At 39.6% G+C, this 15,365-nt stretch overlaps 1 protein-coding gene across 4 annotated transcripts in view; it reads left to right on the top strand.

The window, feature by feature from the left end:
* The window catches only part of cped1 (cadherin like and PC-esterase domain containing 1), a 163,451-nt gene that overhangs the window by 34,564 nt on the left and 113,522 nt on the right, over window positions 1–15,365 (top strand). For all 4 annotated transcript variants that reach the window (XM_062982353.1, XM_062982354.1, XM_062982355.1 and 1 more), the window contains one exon: window positions 4,038–4,113. In XM_062982353.1, the coding sequence (XP_062838423.1) occupies window positions 4,038–4,113 (76 nt within the window). The remainder of the gene's footprint in view (window positions 1–4,037; window positions 4,114–15,365) is intronic.

The following is a 15,365-nucleotide window of genomic DNA, read 5'->3' as shown; positions in this document are numbered from 1 at the left end:
CGTAAAAAAAAACAACTTTATTTGCACTGTAATTTCCCGGTCCACATAAACGGCCTTATTAATGCCATGTGCAGCCATCACATCACAGTGAGTTTGTCTTAAGTGGCCACATGTACCTTCTCAGCAAACTCACCTCAATGTGAATTTGCTTTCAGAAAACTCTTCTTATTCACACTATTTACAGCCACATGGCAGTGGCCACTTCTCTTTTTTTTCACATTTCCATCAGGTATGTGAATGTACATATTTCCACCTAAGTCATTTTTAGCCATCCTGTTATGCATGCTGGTTCACTAATATTGACAAGAAGGGGCTGTGGTGACACAATCAGTTAAAACCTTGTGCCAACTGAACTGTTGGCCTCAATCCATGGGATGGGGTGAGCTCCCATCTGTCAGCCCTAGCTTCCCATGCGGAGACATGAGAAAAGCCTCCCACCAGGATGGTAACACATCCAGGCATCCTCTGGGCAACGTCTCTGTAGATGGCCGATTCTCTCACTCCAGAAGCGACTTGCAGTATGTTCTCAATTTGCTTCTGACACGATAAAAAAACTAATATTGACATGCTAGTATATGCATACATATTCCATTGTGTGTGTGTGTGTGGATATATAAAAGGTAAAGGTTTTCCCCTGACGTTAAGTCCAGTCGTGACCGACTCTGGGGGTTGGTGCTCATCTCCATTTCTAAGCCGAAGAGCCAGCATTGTCCATAGACACCTCCAAGGTCATGTGGCCTTGGAGCGCCAGTACCTTCCCACCGGAGTGGTACCTATTGATCTACTCACATTTGCATGTTTTTTAACTGCTAGGTGTGATATATATATATATATATATATATATATATATATATATATATGGAGCAATGAGTACCCGGTGGTGCAGTGGGATAACTGCTGAGCTGCTGAACTTGCTGATTGAAAGGTCAGCAGTTCAAACCATGGAGTGGGGTGAGCTCCCACTGTTAGCCCCAGCTTCTGCCAACCTAGCCTCAGCTTCTGCCAACATACAAATGTGAGCAGAGCAATAGGTACCGCTCCTGCAGGAAGGTAACAGCAGTCATGGCGGCCACATGACGTTGGCAGTATCTACGGACAACGCCGACTCTTTGTCTTAGAAATGGAGATGAGCACCAACCCTTCGAGTCGGACACGACTAGACTTAATGTCAGGGGGAAACCTTTACCTTTACTATGGAGCAAATTTAAAATTAATTTGCAACTGAATCTACTTCCTTTTGGGAAAGATCACATGAACTCGCAATGCTTTTAAAAGTGGTTTAAAGGACAAAGAAATAGTTGGGATGCAAATTGTCATAAACATTGCAGGTCACTATATGAGGTGAGTACAACATTTTTGAGGCCCTTTAAAAGCAACTCTCAGAAATAGATATTACTGTAATACATTAGCTAGTGTATTACCATGAATGCAGATCCCTCTCCCTGAGCTTTGCATGAAGATGATTTCCAGTTCAACCACAGCATGTCTAATACCAATATAGATAGACCTTTAAAAACTGAAGTGTGGTGTGGTTGGGTAGAAGCTGAAAGCAGACTATAAAATAGCAACTGATGGTTAAACATTTTTAGAAATTAAAAAAGTTGTTCAAAGGTTAAAAAATATTGCCTTCTGAAGAGATGCTGGTTGATGGTTTGACACTTATCTAGTATGCAGCCTGGAGTTTGCCTATCTCTGAGCTAAAGAATTTCAAATAATAGATGAAAAAGATCTGTATGTCTGTGAGTCAAACTATATGACACATTAAAACCATGCTCTGCTAATTGAAATCCTTTAAAATATTGTAGAATAAACATGTGAGGCCCCAAATTCAAATCAAGAAGGTTTAAAACGTTTCCTCATCCCTTTGAAAAAAATTTTCCCTCCTTGTTCTTTTAAGAAAAAGAAGAAATGCTCAGTTCGGGTCCCTGCACATTTTAAAACTTCCATCTGGGAAGAGGGAGAAATTGCTAGATTAAAACCAGATGGTTTGAAGGTTTAAATCCTCCTCCCACCAAGCACACTGATTTCAATTCAAATTGGGGACGTGTGCCCTTCCTCAAGAATAAAAAAGGCAATCTTATTTGCTTAGTGTGTGTTAAGGTGTAGCATGTGTTTTGACATAGATTTCAATGTACAGAAAGAGATCCTTGAAATTACTATGTGACGCCTTAATGACCTGCTTTGCTAATGCATAACATGCATTTTTATAGTTTACTTCCCCCACCTCCAGAATCCAGCTCTGATACATTGTTGGAAAATATAGAATTCCTATGGAAATGCACAAATGTCTCATTGGGAGATGAATGCTAAGGAACAAAGGAAAATTAAATGAGGAACACATGCCAAACATTTTTTTAAAACCACTGGGTACCCATTTTTCTGCGGATCAACGGAAGTCACAACTTTACTTGTCTGAATAGACTTGACTTTAACATTTAAAAAATGCATTGTACTTCAACAAATCGCTAGCATAAACAACTCTCCTAGGCAACTGCAGAACTGTGCCCACACAGAGAAAACTAAGAGACTGTAGAGTATTAGAGTAAATAGTGAGTGAACTGGTAATTTAAGAATGCTGTCCAATGTCAACAATATGTTTTTCTTTCCTTCTAAGTGCGTTCTGCATTATCTGCTTACTTAATGTTTGAAATAACAAATATTGCAAATATTTGTGGGGGTGAGACATGCACCAAATGGACTTACTTAAAAAAAAGAATACAGTTCAGGCTGACTGAAATCGTCCAACATAGATTTCATCCACACAAGGGCAGTTTGGAGGTTTTGCAGGACACATTTACACTGATCATATAATGAAACTGCATTATATGGTTAGTGTAGGCCAGTGGTTCCCAACCTATGGTCTATGGACCACCAGTAGTTTGCAAGAACTAAAATATGGTCTGCGGCCTCACCGTTACTACATTGTTGCAATGAGAGTGATTGGTCTCACAAAACCCTCTTATAGTGCTGAGGCAACGAGAATGTCAGGAAGGGAGAGTCTGACTACACACCAAAGGCGCTACAACAAGCCTCCTGATTGCTGCTTCTCCTCCTCCTCCCTTCCCCTGAGCAGAACAGTTCCATGTGGTGCCTGGAAGCAGGAACACCTTAGTTTCTTCGTTTTTATGCCTGTTCCTGGGGTTATTTGGAGTGCTGATTCAGAAAATTGCATTGGATAGACCACATCAGCACTAGATTATTAAATATGGTTTTCTGAGGGGCAAGCAGATGGTGACTACTGGATGGCATATGTTCTGTATCAGAAACTAGAGCTGATGTGATCTATCCAATGCAATTTTCTGAATCAGCGCCCCAAATAACCAACCCAAATCTAAAGTTTACCAAAAAAAGACCCTGATTCGTAACCCTTTTGGTACTAATGTTGGAGGGTGGTCCCTGTTTAAGTAGTCCTTGGTCAAGTGATCCCTGGTCAAAAAAAGGTTGGAAACCACTGGTGTAAACCCATATAATGCAGTTCAGTGCTTTTAAAAGACATATAGAATGTAGTTTCAAATTGCATTATATGGCAATGTAGATCCAGCCAGTGCTAATCTGGGTTTTATTCCACACTCTCAGATAACCATCCAAGGTGCTGGAACTGTACTGGCAGTAGTCGGTACTTTGGATGGTTCCTATAGAATCAAAAATAAATTCTAGAAAAGTGGTTCTCAACCTATGGGTCCCCAGATGTTTTGACTTACAACTCCCAGAAATCCCAGCCAGTTTACCAGATGTTAGGATTTCTGGGAGTTGAAGGCCAAAACATCTGAGGACCCACAGGTTGAGAACCACTGATCTAGAATGAATTCACTGTACTTATTACATGGAACTCATAGGCCACCCTGCCTTGAGTGCATGGTTGACTTGAAGCTGTTTCACATCGCTTTCAAAGTAATAGTTCCCCTGTTGACATCCCAGTTGAAAACACAGAGAATGGCTATAGCTTGTTTCTTGTATTGGCTTGTAGAAAAAAAAGCTAGGTCAGCCAAATTTTTTTAAAAAACCATTCTGATTAGAAACCCTCCCTTTCTTTTCAGGCAAATGCTCTCCCCTGGATACAGCATCTACTTTGCAAAAAGGAAGGATTGTGCCAGATAGAGAGAACATTTCCAGGTAATAGTCTGAATTACTATCAAGAGATTGCTTCATTTGGTTATTTTTGGGTTTGCTTGCTCAACAGACCGAGAATGCTGGAATGTAAGCACTTCTTGGTTCACCTTGCATCACAAATGAATTGAGGTTACCAGCCCCAGCACACTTTCACTCAAACATCATTTTAAACATCAGTTTTTGTTAAATTAAGCTATTCTGATAAAACAGTGTTGTTTACAATGAGCTCTGAGCCATGGGACTGTGTGCAGCAATGTAGATAGCAGGCAAGAAAAATGCTCCTGTGCCACAGAACAGAAACACAAATCCTAGTCTTGATATTACAAAACCAGGAATCAGGAAGCCTAGATATCATGTTAGTTTTCTATGTATTGGAAATCCTTCAGTAGGAGCATTTGATCATGTGAACTATTACCTACTGCAGTGGTTCTCAACCTGTGGGCCCCCAGATGTTTTGGTCTTCAACTTCCAGAAATCCTAACAGCTGGTAAACTGGTTGGGATTTCTGGGAGTTGTAGACCAAAACACATTGGGACCCACAGGTTGAGAATCACTGACCTACTGTTTGAAGTGAGATGGTACAGGTTTCAGTCAAGTTTTGGTAAGAAGAACTGCATATGCCTTGGGGTTCGGTGCCAGGACTCCCAAAACTTGTGGACGCTGTGGCAGCATAGTAAAATGATGTCCTTTATGTAAAATGGCAAAGTCAAGGTTTGCTTTTGGGAATTACCTTTTTAAAAATATTTTAAAGTTGTGAAGAGTTGAATCCATGGATACAGAACCCATGGACACAAAAAGCTGAATGTACATTAGGACACATAAATACATCAGCACATGCTTTGGCCTTTTAAATCACTAAACTTTCAAAATATCTGGATGTTATTGTTTCCTTTAATTTCATGCAGAAGTCAGCTTGGCTTAGTTGCCCTCATGAATTATGTCATTAAACTGAGGAAACATCAAAAATAAATAAAGAAAAGGATAAAATTGCATAGTTAAATAAAAAGATACAAAAGGAAAACTTTTCTGAATTCTTTCTTCTGAAACAATGTGGTCTCTTTTGAACCAGAAAGCAGAACAGCGCTGAATTTGGGGCAGTCAGCTCAGTATTAAGCCTCCAGACAAATCATAAAGCCCTAAGGGGAGCAAAGACTCATCTATCTTTGCAGATTAGAAATTCCAGAGTCCTCACTTAGACAATTGACTTTAATGCGTGGAAAATATTTTAAAAGAGGTCCTGCCACATATCAAGGATATATCCTGCATGTCTGTTCAGGCTGAGTGATTTTGAAATATAAATAAAGTGATTTCTCTATTGTTGTATTTTCTCTTGGCACTCCCATCAGGATAGCCTCCCCATTGTTCATTTGGCTAATTTGAGTCTTGCTTTGTGTTTTTCCTGGCAGCACCTTTCAAATTAAAATGAATTATAATGTGGAATTATGAAATGAACTGGAACAAGGTCCTTCAGATGCTTCTTTGATTTCTATTGTACTTCATGCACAAGGCAACGTATGTGATGAAGGTGGATTCAGAACTGGTTTTGTTTTTCATTTCCGTTGTTGGGTTCCCAAAAGGACAATTCATCACCAAAATGAAAATATACTTTGCTAAAACGAATCAGGTGAAAGAAAAAAAAAAAGAGAAATAAAGTTCGTATTTCCTTGAACTGAGGATTATTGCTAGAGAGATTTAGGACATGATCCAACCAAATCTATGCACTTTTATAACTGTACTTTTATGGAAGAGTGTTGATCTTTAGTTCTTGAATAGCAATCAATATCAGTCTCCCACACAGCAATCAATGTCACTCATACTTTTGGCTGGATTATTCCCCAGAACTCAGAAAAGTTACTTTTTGACCTTCAACTCACATAATCCCCAAAGCAGGAGCAGTAGTGACAGTGCAGGCTGGGGGATTCTGGGTGTTGTAGTCTAAAACATAAGTTTTTCAAGTTGTCATTCCATCAGTAGGTTGCCTTTGATTAAATATGATTAACTTTGATTAACTCTGAATATATTTTAATGGATTCTAACTGTGATTTTTAATACTGGGTTGCTGTGAGTTTTCCAGGCTGTATGGCCATGTTCAAAAAGCATTCTCACCTGATGTTTCGCTATGTTTCAACATGGCCATACAGCCCGGAAAACTCACAGCAACCCAGTGATTCCAGCCATGAAAGCCTTCGACATTTTAAATACTGCTTATATTTAATTCTGTTTTAATGTCTGCATATTTGTACATTTTAAATTATGTGGTCATACATTTAATGTATGGAGCCCTGGTGGCGAAGTGTGTTAAAGCACTGAGCTGCTGAACTTGCAGACCGAAAGGTCCCAGGTTCAAATCCCGGGAGCTGAGTGAGCACCCGCTATTAGCTCCACCTTCTGCCAACCTAGCAGTTCGAAAACATGCCAATGTGAGTAGATCAATAGGTACCGCTCCGGCGGGAAGGTAACAGCGCTCCATGCAGTCATGCCGGCCACGTGACCTTGGAGGTGTCTACGGACAACACTGGCTCTTCGGCTTAGAAATGGAGATGAGCAACAACCCCCAGAGTCAGACATGACTGGACTTAACGTCAGGTGAAACCTTTACCTTTATCTTACATTTAATGTAAGCCGCTTTGTATCTCCTTTAAGAGAGATAAAGCGGGGTATAACATCATCATCATCATAAATAGTAGGGATGTGGTAAGACAGTTTTCAGTTAATAAGCCTCATCTTCTCTTCATAGCTTTCCCATATTTCTTTCCACTCTATTTAGTTGCTTTTTGAATGGGGGGGGAAGGGGGGGGAGAACATGCATTTGAAACAACAGTTTGGCCATGGACATAATCACTCCCTCCCTTCCTCCCCAAATCCCAATGTGCTGGCCACATAGCATCATGTGGTTAGCCTGTTCCTTTGGCTGCTAGCCACAGCATGCTCCATGTCCCTGCCCACAAAAATCTGGCTCTGAGTCTAGCAACCTCATGTGTTGTTATGAGGCAGGGCCTCTCTCCAGCTTGGAATACTGCCATGGAGACTGTCTCTCTCTCTCTCTTCATCTTCATGACCTTTTCTTCAGTAGCTAAAATGAAAAACCTTGATGAGACAACAGAGGTCAATGTTACAGATGTTGCCTGTCCCATTGAAGGCCATCTCGTTGGAGGAGTGAGATAGAGAAAAGAAAAACTATTTGGGAAGCAGTTTTTTCTGATTTTTCCTCATTCTTTCTTTTGGAAGATCTTGTGCTTACTGAAGTCACATCACTTTCTGCTCTTCCCAGTTGGCTTTATAGCAGCAGGTGGTTGGTCAGTTTTGAGGTGTGTCATCTCCAATTGCATTCCTTCTGTGGGTTGGCTGATCAACAGCTGATAAACTTCTTGATGATATCGTAGGTCTTTTAACTCTTTGTATGACTCCAATGATCCCATGGAAAGCTCTTTAAGGGCGCATCCAGACAGCACCTTTAATGCAGGACTTCCCGCGACAAAAAGGAGGCTGTCCAGATGATGTCTTTGAAAAACACGAATTAATTCTCCACAAACCAAGAAAATCCAAATAGCTTTCAGTGGGTTTTATTTTTATTTTTAAGGGTTTTTTGGGGGGGGGAGGGGTGTTGGATGGCCACATGTCATCATGGGATGGCATGTGGACAGCCAAAGGGGAAAGCCTGTTTCCCCCCCCTGCCTGTGTGGATTTAAACCCCCTTTAGAGCAAGTTTCTTAAACCTGCTCCAACATGAGTTTAATGTATATGTAGAACCAGCCTAAAAATAATGTCTTCTCATTACAGAGTATAAAGCTAACTTGTTGCTTTCACTTGATATCATCATTTGCATTCTGTTGCTTTCCACTGGAAAACAGCAAAACACTTGAACATGTCCTTTCAAAATACCACATAAAATGGCATTTAAAAGAAAGTTTTCAAAATAATGACAACAATGGCTTGTTCTGCCAACAACATGCCATCACTCACACTTCTTACATTATTCCTCAGAGTCAACCCCATTCTGCTTTCCTTACCCAAAATATAATAGCACAACACACATACCTATGGGACCTGTACCTGGAGCTTCATTTGCCCACATCCAACAATACACAGCATCTTTAGGTAGGGTTGTTGTATGTTTTCCGGGCTGTATGGCCATGTATTCTCTCCCGACGCTTCGCCCACATCTATGGCAGGCATCCTCAGAGGTTGTGAGGTCTGAGGATGCCTGCCATAGATGTGGGCGAAGCGTCGGGAGAGAATACTTCTGGAACATGGCCATACAAACATACCACAACCCTGTGATTCCGACCATGAAAGCCTTCGACAACACATCTTTAAGTATTTTCTAAGTTCTCCAAGGGGTTCTAAGGTATGCTTCTATTAGATATTGATCAGACCTAATGATGCCTAAAGATGTGTCCTCTCTAAGCATTGTCTTGGTCTTTCAGCAAAACTTTATGGTACAGTAGAGTCTCACTTATCCAACATAAATGGGCCGGCAGAACGTTGGATAAGCGAATATGTTGGATAATAAGGAGAGATTAAGGAGAAGCCTATTAAACATCAAATTAGGTTATGATTTTACAAATTAAGCACCAAAACATCATGTTATACAACAAATTTGACAGAAAAAGTAGTTCAATATGAAATAATGCTATGTAGTAATTACTGTATTTATGAACGTAGCACCAAAATATCACGATGTATTGAAAACATTGACTACAAAAATGCGTTGGATAATCCAGAACGTTGGATAAGCGAATGTCGGATAAGTGAGACTCTACTGTATTTGTTCAATGGGGTTCCTATGACCCATGGTTTCACAAATCCATGAGAAGTCCTGGAATATATCCCCACAGATATGGGAGGTTGTACTGTAGCTTTTTAAAGACAGTTGTAACCACAGTTGCATGTAACTGCTAAACCTCCAACTCCCTGGTGCTTGTATTCATTCTTTGAATTAATGCAACTGACACACAGGTTTGAGCTCAGTTTTTTCTTTTGCTTAAATGTAACAAAATGTCCTCAGAAATCCTTTAAGCAGGGCTGACCTGAGGCATTTTGCTGCCTCAGGCAGAGCAGCAAATGGCTGATGCCTACCCATCCAAATCAAGTTACATAAGGCCAAAAGTCAGCATGCTATTTTGGCACACGGGAAAGAAAATCCCATAAACCCTGTCCTCCATTTCTGGCTGTAAAAATGCAATGTGAGTAAAGTAACCATTTGTTGCCATTTTATTTCAGAACCAAGTATCTGAAGTTGCCTTTTCTTTCTGCCTAATGGTCCAACATTCTCAGAATTAATTATCATATGGTAATAGAGCTGGGAAACAAATTCTGGCCTCTGCATCTTCTTTCATCCTTCCGCATTCTATCATAGCAATACATATGCCACTTCACTTCAGGAATGGACAATGAGGAGAAAGAAGACTGATACAATCTACAAGGATTCCTCCTTCTTACCTAACCTATTTTAAAGGAATGCCATTCCTGTCCACCACCATTTTCTTTCAGGGTGGTTGTGTGTTTTCCGACTGTATGGTCATGTTCCAGAAGTATTCTCTCCTGACATTTTGCCCACATCTTTGGCAGGCATCCCCAGACGTTGTGAGGTATACCTCACAACATTTGAGGATGCTTGCCATAGATGTGGGTGAAACATCAGGAGAGAATATTTATTTATTTATTTATTTATTTATTACATCATTTCTACCCCACCCTTCTCACCCATCAGGGGACTCAGGGCGGCTTAGTCTTCCAAGATTAAAAATTACAATAAAATTAAAATATACGTTAAAAACCTGTGTATTTGTACATTTAAATATACATTTCAGGCGCTTTTGTCCAGGTGGGGGTCTGTCAATGAGTCATACATTCATATTGCAATTCTGCTGCTACTCGTGCTTAAATGCCTGCTCCCATAACCACGTTTTTATTCCCTTTCGGAAAGACAAGAGGGAGGGAGAATACTTCAGGAACATGGCCATACAGCCCGGAAAACACACAACAACCCTGTGATTCCGGCCATGAAAGCCTTCGACGACACATTTTCTTTCTCCTTCTCTAAAGGTGCTGCCAGAGAAGGAAAAGACTCTGCAACTCACTTAAAGAAAAAGTAAAGGAAATGAAAGTGGCTCCAACTTATCCCATTGTAAATATTCTTAGTATGGAAGCTGGGTATATATACAACCACTATTCTGCTGCTTGTTTTGTAATACTCCCAGAAATAGAGCAGTAAAGTACAAACAGCTGAGTTGATAAAACACAATTCAGCTGTCTCCTTTTCCTACTGTTTGATACAGTGCCATAACATATAGCTTTGCCTGAGGTTCACCAATATTAGTGAAATTCCCACCACCAACAGTTGGAGTCAGAGTTAGTGCTATATGTAGAAACTTTGGATTTTGTGCAGACAATTTGCATGTGGAAACTCTTGATTCTTTTCTGAGAGGAGTCTCCTATTTTCTTCTTATTTGTGTGCTGCTATGGTGTAGATATCTCTGCAGTTTGATAAACTCAGACAATGCTATGTGTTAATAGACTGCAGAGAACTATATTACAATGTGTACTTTTCAATCTTTAGACTGTACTACTAGAGCACCTAGTTACGAGCCTGAAGACTAGCTAGATGTTAATATTTTACTTTTTTGTTCTTGCAAGTGCTAACAAATAATGCTGTTTTCTCCCCACTGTGGAGAAAAGAAATACTGCAGCCCATTGCCATTATTCCTACACTCCAAAGTGTTTCTACGCTTTGCAGAAAGTAGATGGCCATGCATGGTTTTTGATACAAAATTATGTTTTTATGTCAAAAAAATATACAAAATACCAAAACAAAATGGTAACAAAAACATCTTACAGTAATTTTACACAACAAAAGCAGCTATCTTTTGTGCAAAATTGCAGTGCGAAGGGGTTGTGCAAGTTTTTTAATGCAAGTTTTTTGTTACACATGATTACTCATTTTTGCTCAAGTTTTTTTTGTGTAAGAATGTATGTTGTACAAGATTACTGAGTTTTGTGCAAGGTATTTTTGATCATGGCAGATCACCAGTTTTTGCTCAGAAAACAGCTATTCTTTACAAACGTACACACACATACACATTCTAGAATTACTGTTTAATTCTGTGTGTGCGCGCATACACACACACAGACATCAAATTATCCTGCAAAAGGTCACCTGTATTTCTGAACAGAATAACTTCCTAAAGCACCTTAAAATGTATAAATGCCAGGTGAAAACTTGAAAAATTTCGCCAATGTATTATTCTTTCCATTAAGTTTCTCAAATGCTGAGAGGCCGTTTCTTCACCAGGAAATTAATAACAATGCATGTTTTCTCCATCCCTGATACTAGCAAATTGTGTTTTGGATCAAAAAATCCCCAAGAATCATGGAATAAATAATATTTTATTCAGAACAATGGCCAGATCTCATGCAACCTCTCAACTAATTCTGCAGAACCAAATCTGGTGTACATTATATTGTTTTGAAAATCCACCAACAGTGATTTGTATTGTGTCTTTGGAAAATTTCAGATGGGACCAGCATGTTTTAGCATTAAGTGCTTTTCTTTATAATTCCAGCCAATAGATATTTTTTTCCATGAATGCTACATCCACTCACCATTTTTACTTTTCTGTCCCTGCTCCCAGGTGTCAGTCATGAACAAGCATTGGATACTTTGGCTTTTGAAGACCCCTTAAAAAAAAAACTCCCTTCCTGCCCAGGGTTTTTTTTTTAAAAAAAGAAATGCCAGGTGGTGCATTTACCCTGTCACTTTATATTGAAGGGGGGCTGAATCAGTGCTGTGGTGGTTACATGATGCATGGAGAAAATATAGCATAATGTGAGACAAGCCTTGACTAATCTTGAATGGTAACAACAACAACAACTTTATTCTTGCATCCTGCCACCATCTCCCCAAAGGGGCTCGGGGTGGCTTACAAATGGCACAAAATGCATAAAAACAGAACATAAAATAAAACACAATATAAAATACAATTGAATAAAGCATATAGGCATATAAAGTAAAGGTAAAGGTTTTCCCCTGACATTAAGTCCAGTCATGTCTGACTCTGGGGGTTGGTGCTCATCTCCATTTCTAAGCCAAAGAGCTGGCGTTGTCCGTAGACACCTCCAAGGTCATGTGGCCGGCATGACTGCATGGAGTGCCGTTACCTTCCCGCCGGAGCGGTACCTATTGATCTACTCACATTTGCATGTTTTCGAACTGCTAGGTTGGCAGGAGCTGGAGCTAACAACGGGAGCTCAAGCCGCTCCCGGGATTTGAACCTGGGACCTTTTGGTATGCAAGTTCAGCAGCTCAGCACTTTAACACACTTCGCCACCGGGGCTCCTTAAGCCTATAAAATAACAACTTAAAACTCAATTGAAATCATGCTCATCAATCAATGGCGGTAAGCTACTGTAAACATGGCCAGAGGTTGCTGGACACTCTGGCGGTTTCCCAAAATTCCAAAATAACCAGTGAATTCAGGCATAGTTAATCAACTGCTCTGCTTCCTATTTGGGAAGTGGTTGTGGTTGATTATATCACCATCCCATTACACTGGGGTTTGAGTACCAAGCACTCAGAGCAAGAAGGGGGGAAAGGAAGGGATAATTCCTATTTCCTGTCTGCTTTCTCCCATTGCTTTGTCATTCTGGTATTATCACTCTAGGCACCAAGCAATGAACAGTGTCATTTTTGTGCCTGGAGGACAGATCAAGGTGCCTAGGTAAGGTTTGTAGGCAAAGGGCACCTGACATTTCTGGTGCCGCTCAGCCATGCAGCCACCATCTAGCTGTTGGGGTATGCAGTACAGCTCCCACCAACCCTAAGGCAAGTCAGGAGTGTGGAATGTAGCCTTTGGCAATGCTGATCCAGAGCACCCCACTCTGGATCAGCATCGCCTTTTCTAACCTGTCAAGATGCACCCAGATTCCCACAAGCCTACTGGTACACAGAAAGTAGTATTTGGATTACACAAACACCCACCCTCTGAGAATACATACAGATGGAATAATTATCAGTCATAACAATTCATAGACTTGGTTCTGGTCATATTAAAGCAGATGTTTCTTCCTTCGTCTTATCAGATCCATCAAATTTCCTATCTGAAAAGCAATCTCCCAAAGAAAATGGAAATCTGTGTAATATGCATTCTGTCTTCTGCACAATATATAGGAAATGCATTGCTTTTCTAATGCTCTTTATAACCTGGTTCTAAATATATTTACTCAGAATAAGTTTAGGTCCCAGAAAATTGGTTTAGGGACTGTACAATCTTATTATGCTAAACACTGGGAGGGGGGGGGGAGATGCTAACAATGAGGTCATGCATTTTCTATAAGAAGAAACAGCTAGGAAATAGCTTATTGCAGTATCTTCATTTTACAGTACTCTTTTTTTGAGGTCCAGAGAAGCCAATACTGTTTTGGAGTTTTTGGAAGCTTATATCCTATTAGTGTCTGAAGGATTGTGTGTTTTATCCCTTGCTGGAGGTTTTTCTGGTTTTCTATACCAACCACTTTGAAAACCATGAAAAATGATAAAGCTCTGCTTCAGAACAATCAGCTTATTCAGTCGATAATTTGAATGGTATGCGTAAGCTTATTAGAATTATGCCTGGAGAAATAAATATTTTTTCTCTGTTTATTTTATTTGCTCATTCTGTCATTTCTTTAAAAACAAAGGTAAAACCAATTTTTATTGTCCATCCACTATTCTAAAATGTATGACTAATTCACACACACACACATATATATATATATATCATGCCGAATGGAAATCACTTAATTGGAAAACCCATCAGAATGACCTAGCATAAAAATGCACAAATAAATATCATGTAGATGTTAATACTATAAAGATGTTGTAAGCTTAGATGCATAGATATTGGCTTAGCTCTAGTTTAGATTCAATATTTAATTTTAGTTCATTTTGAAACATTATATTCCACTCTCCATTAATTCTCACAGATACCAGAAAAATGCAATTTCTTCTGTAAAATACAGTAAAATATCATCTCAGTAATGAGAGAGATTAAAAAAGATAATTCTCTATGGCAGTTATGAATGTGTAACCCTAGGACACATTTACACTGACCACAGAAGATGGCAGGAAGTTATTTGAATCTTGAACTGGTCACAGATTAAGCCCTGAAATTGGGTCAAGACCTGGATAGTGTTTATATACATTGGACAGGTCAACTCTAACTTGGTTCTAGAATCCATAGCCTTGGAGAATTTGGGATTTTTAAAAATCCCTTTCCTCATGAGCATGTACAGAGATCCTGAGCGCCTGTCCCTTAATAGATTTCACCATGCAATGTGGTTTCACCTACGCATGCTGATGTACATTATGGACTTCACTTTGGCATATATCCAGATTGTGTTTTTTTCCAATTAAAAACCTTTAGTTCATGTTGCTACATGTGTTCATGCCTTGCTTCATTTAAACAGCACATTTTCAAGATGCCTTCAATCCACATTAGGTGGTCAATGTAGATGTGCTCCTAGAGTTATGCACTCATGACCGTTAAATATTCACAATCCCTACGTATTGGGTAGCAGCTGCTGCAAACAATGGGGGTCAGTTTCCCTGTCTATTGGGAAGTAGCTGGCTGGTTTCCGCCCCTCGTGTGAATGATCTCTTGTACTAGGGAAAAATTCAACAGGGATCTTACTTCTACTTCCTGCAACAGAAATCATTCATGGGAGGTGGAAACAGTTGTCAGCTGCTTCTTAAGCAGCAGGGGAACAGCTCCCCATTGAATCTAATGGTTGCTTCCAGTAAATGAGGACTGGAGGAGTCAGGCCGGGATTTATGGCGTAATATTAGAACTACAATGCTGATGCATATGTATCTCCAGGTTTCTAGCCACTGGTCCTCTACAACTTAATGATTACCATGTAGTTTCCCCTGAAATGTTGGGCTAATTTGGATGAATCTATTGTATATAAAAAACAAGAACAAACCTAAAAGTAAGAACATCATTTTTTTTTCCTGATATGACTCATAATGTGGTTAACATTTGCCTTTAGGACACTGAATCATACTGAAATATTATCTTCTGCCAAACTGGACAGTTGTCTCAACTATGTTAATAATATTGCATGTGACCCAACCCTGATTTAGGTTCTTTTTAAAAGCAACAAGAGGAATTATGATTTTTGTTTTGTTTTGATAGTTGATAAGACAAACCATATGAGGGGAAGATAATTTTAATTTCTCTGAGGAATCCTAGAAACATGGCCTTTTACTTTAAAAG

The sequence above is a fragment of the Anolis carolinensis genome, chromosome 5, assembly GCF_035594765.1.
Source record: "Anolis carolinensis isolate JA03-04 chromosome 5, rAnoCar3.1.pri, whole genome shotgun sequence".
Classification (NCBI taxonomy): Eukaryota; Metazoa; Chordata; class Lepidosauria; order Squamata; family Dactyloidae; genus Anolis; species Anolis carolinensis.
The sequence above is the reverse complement of the archived record's forward strand: the minus strand, read 5'-3'. Positions and strand labels throughout refer to the sequence as shown.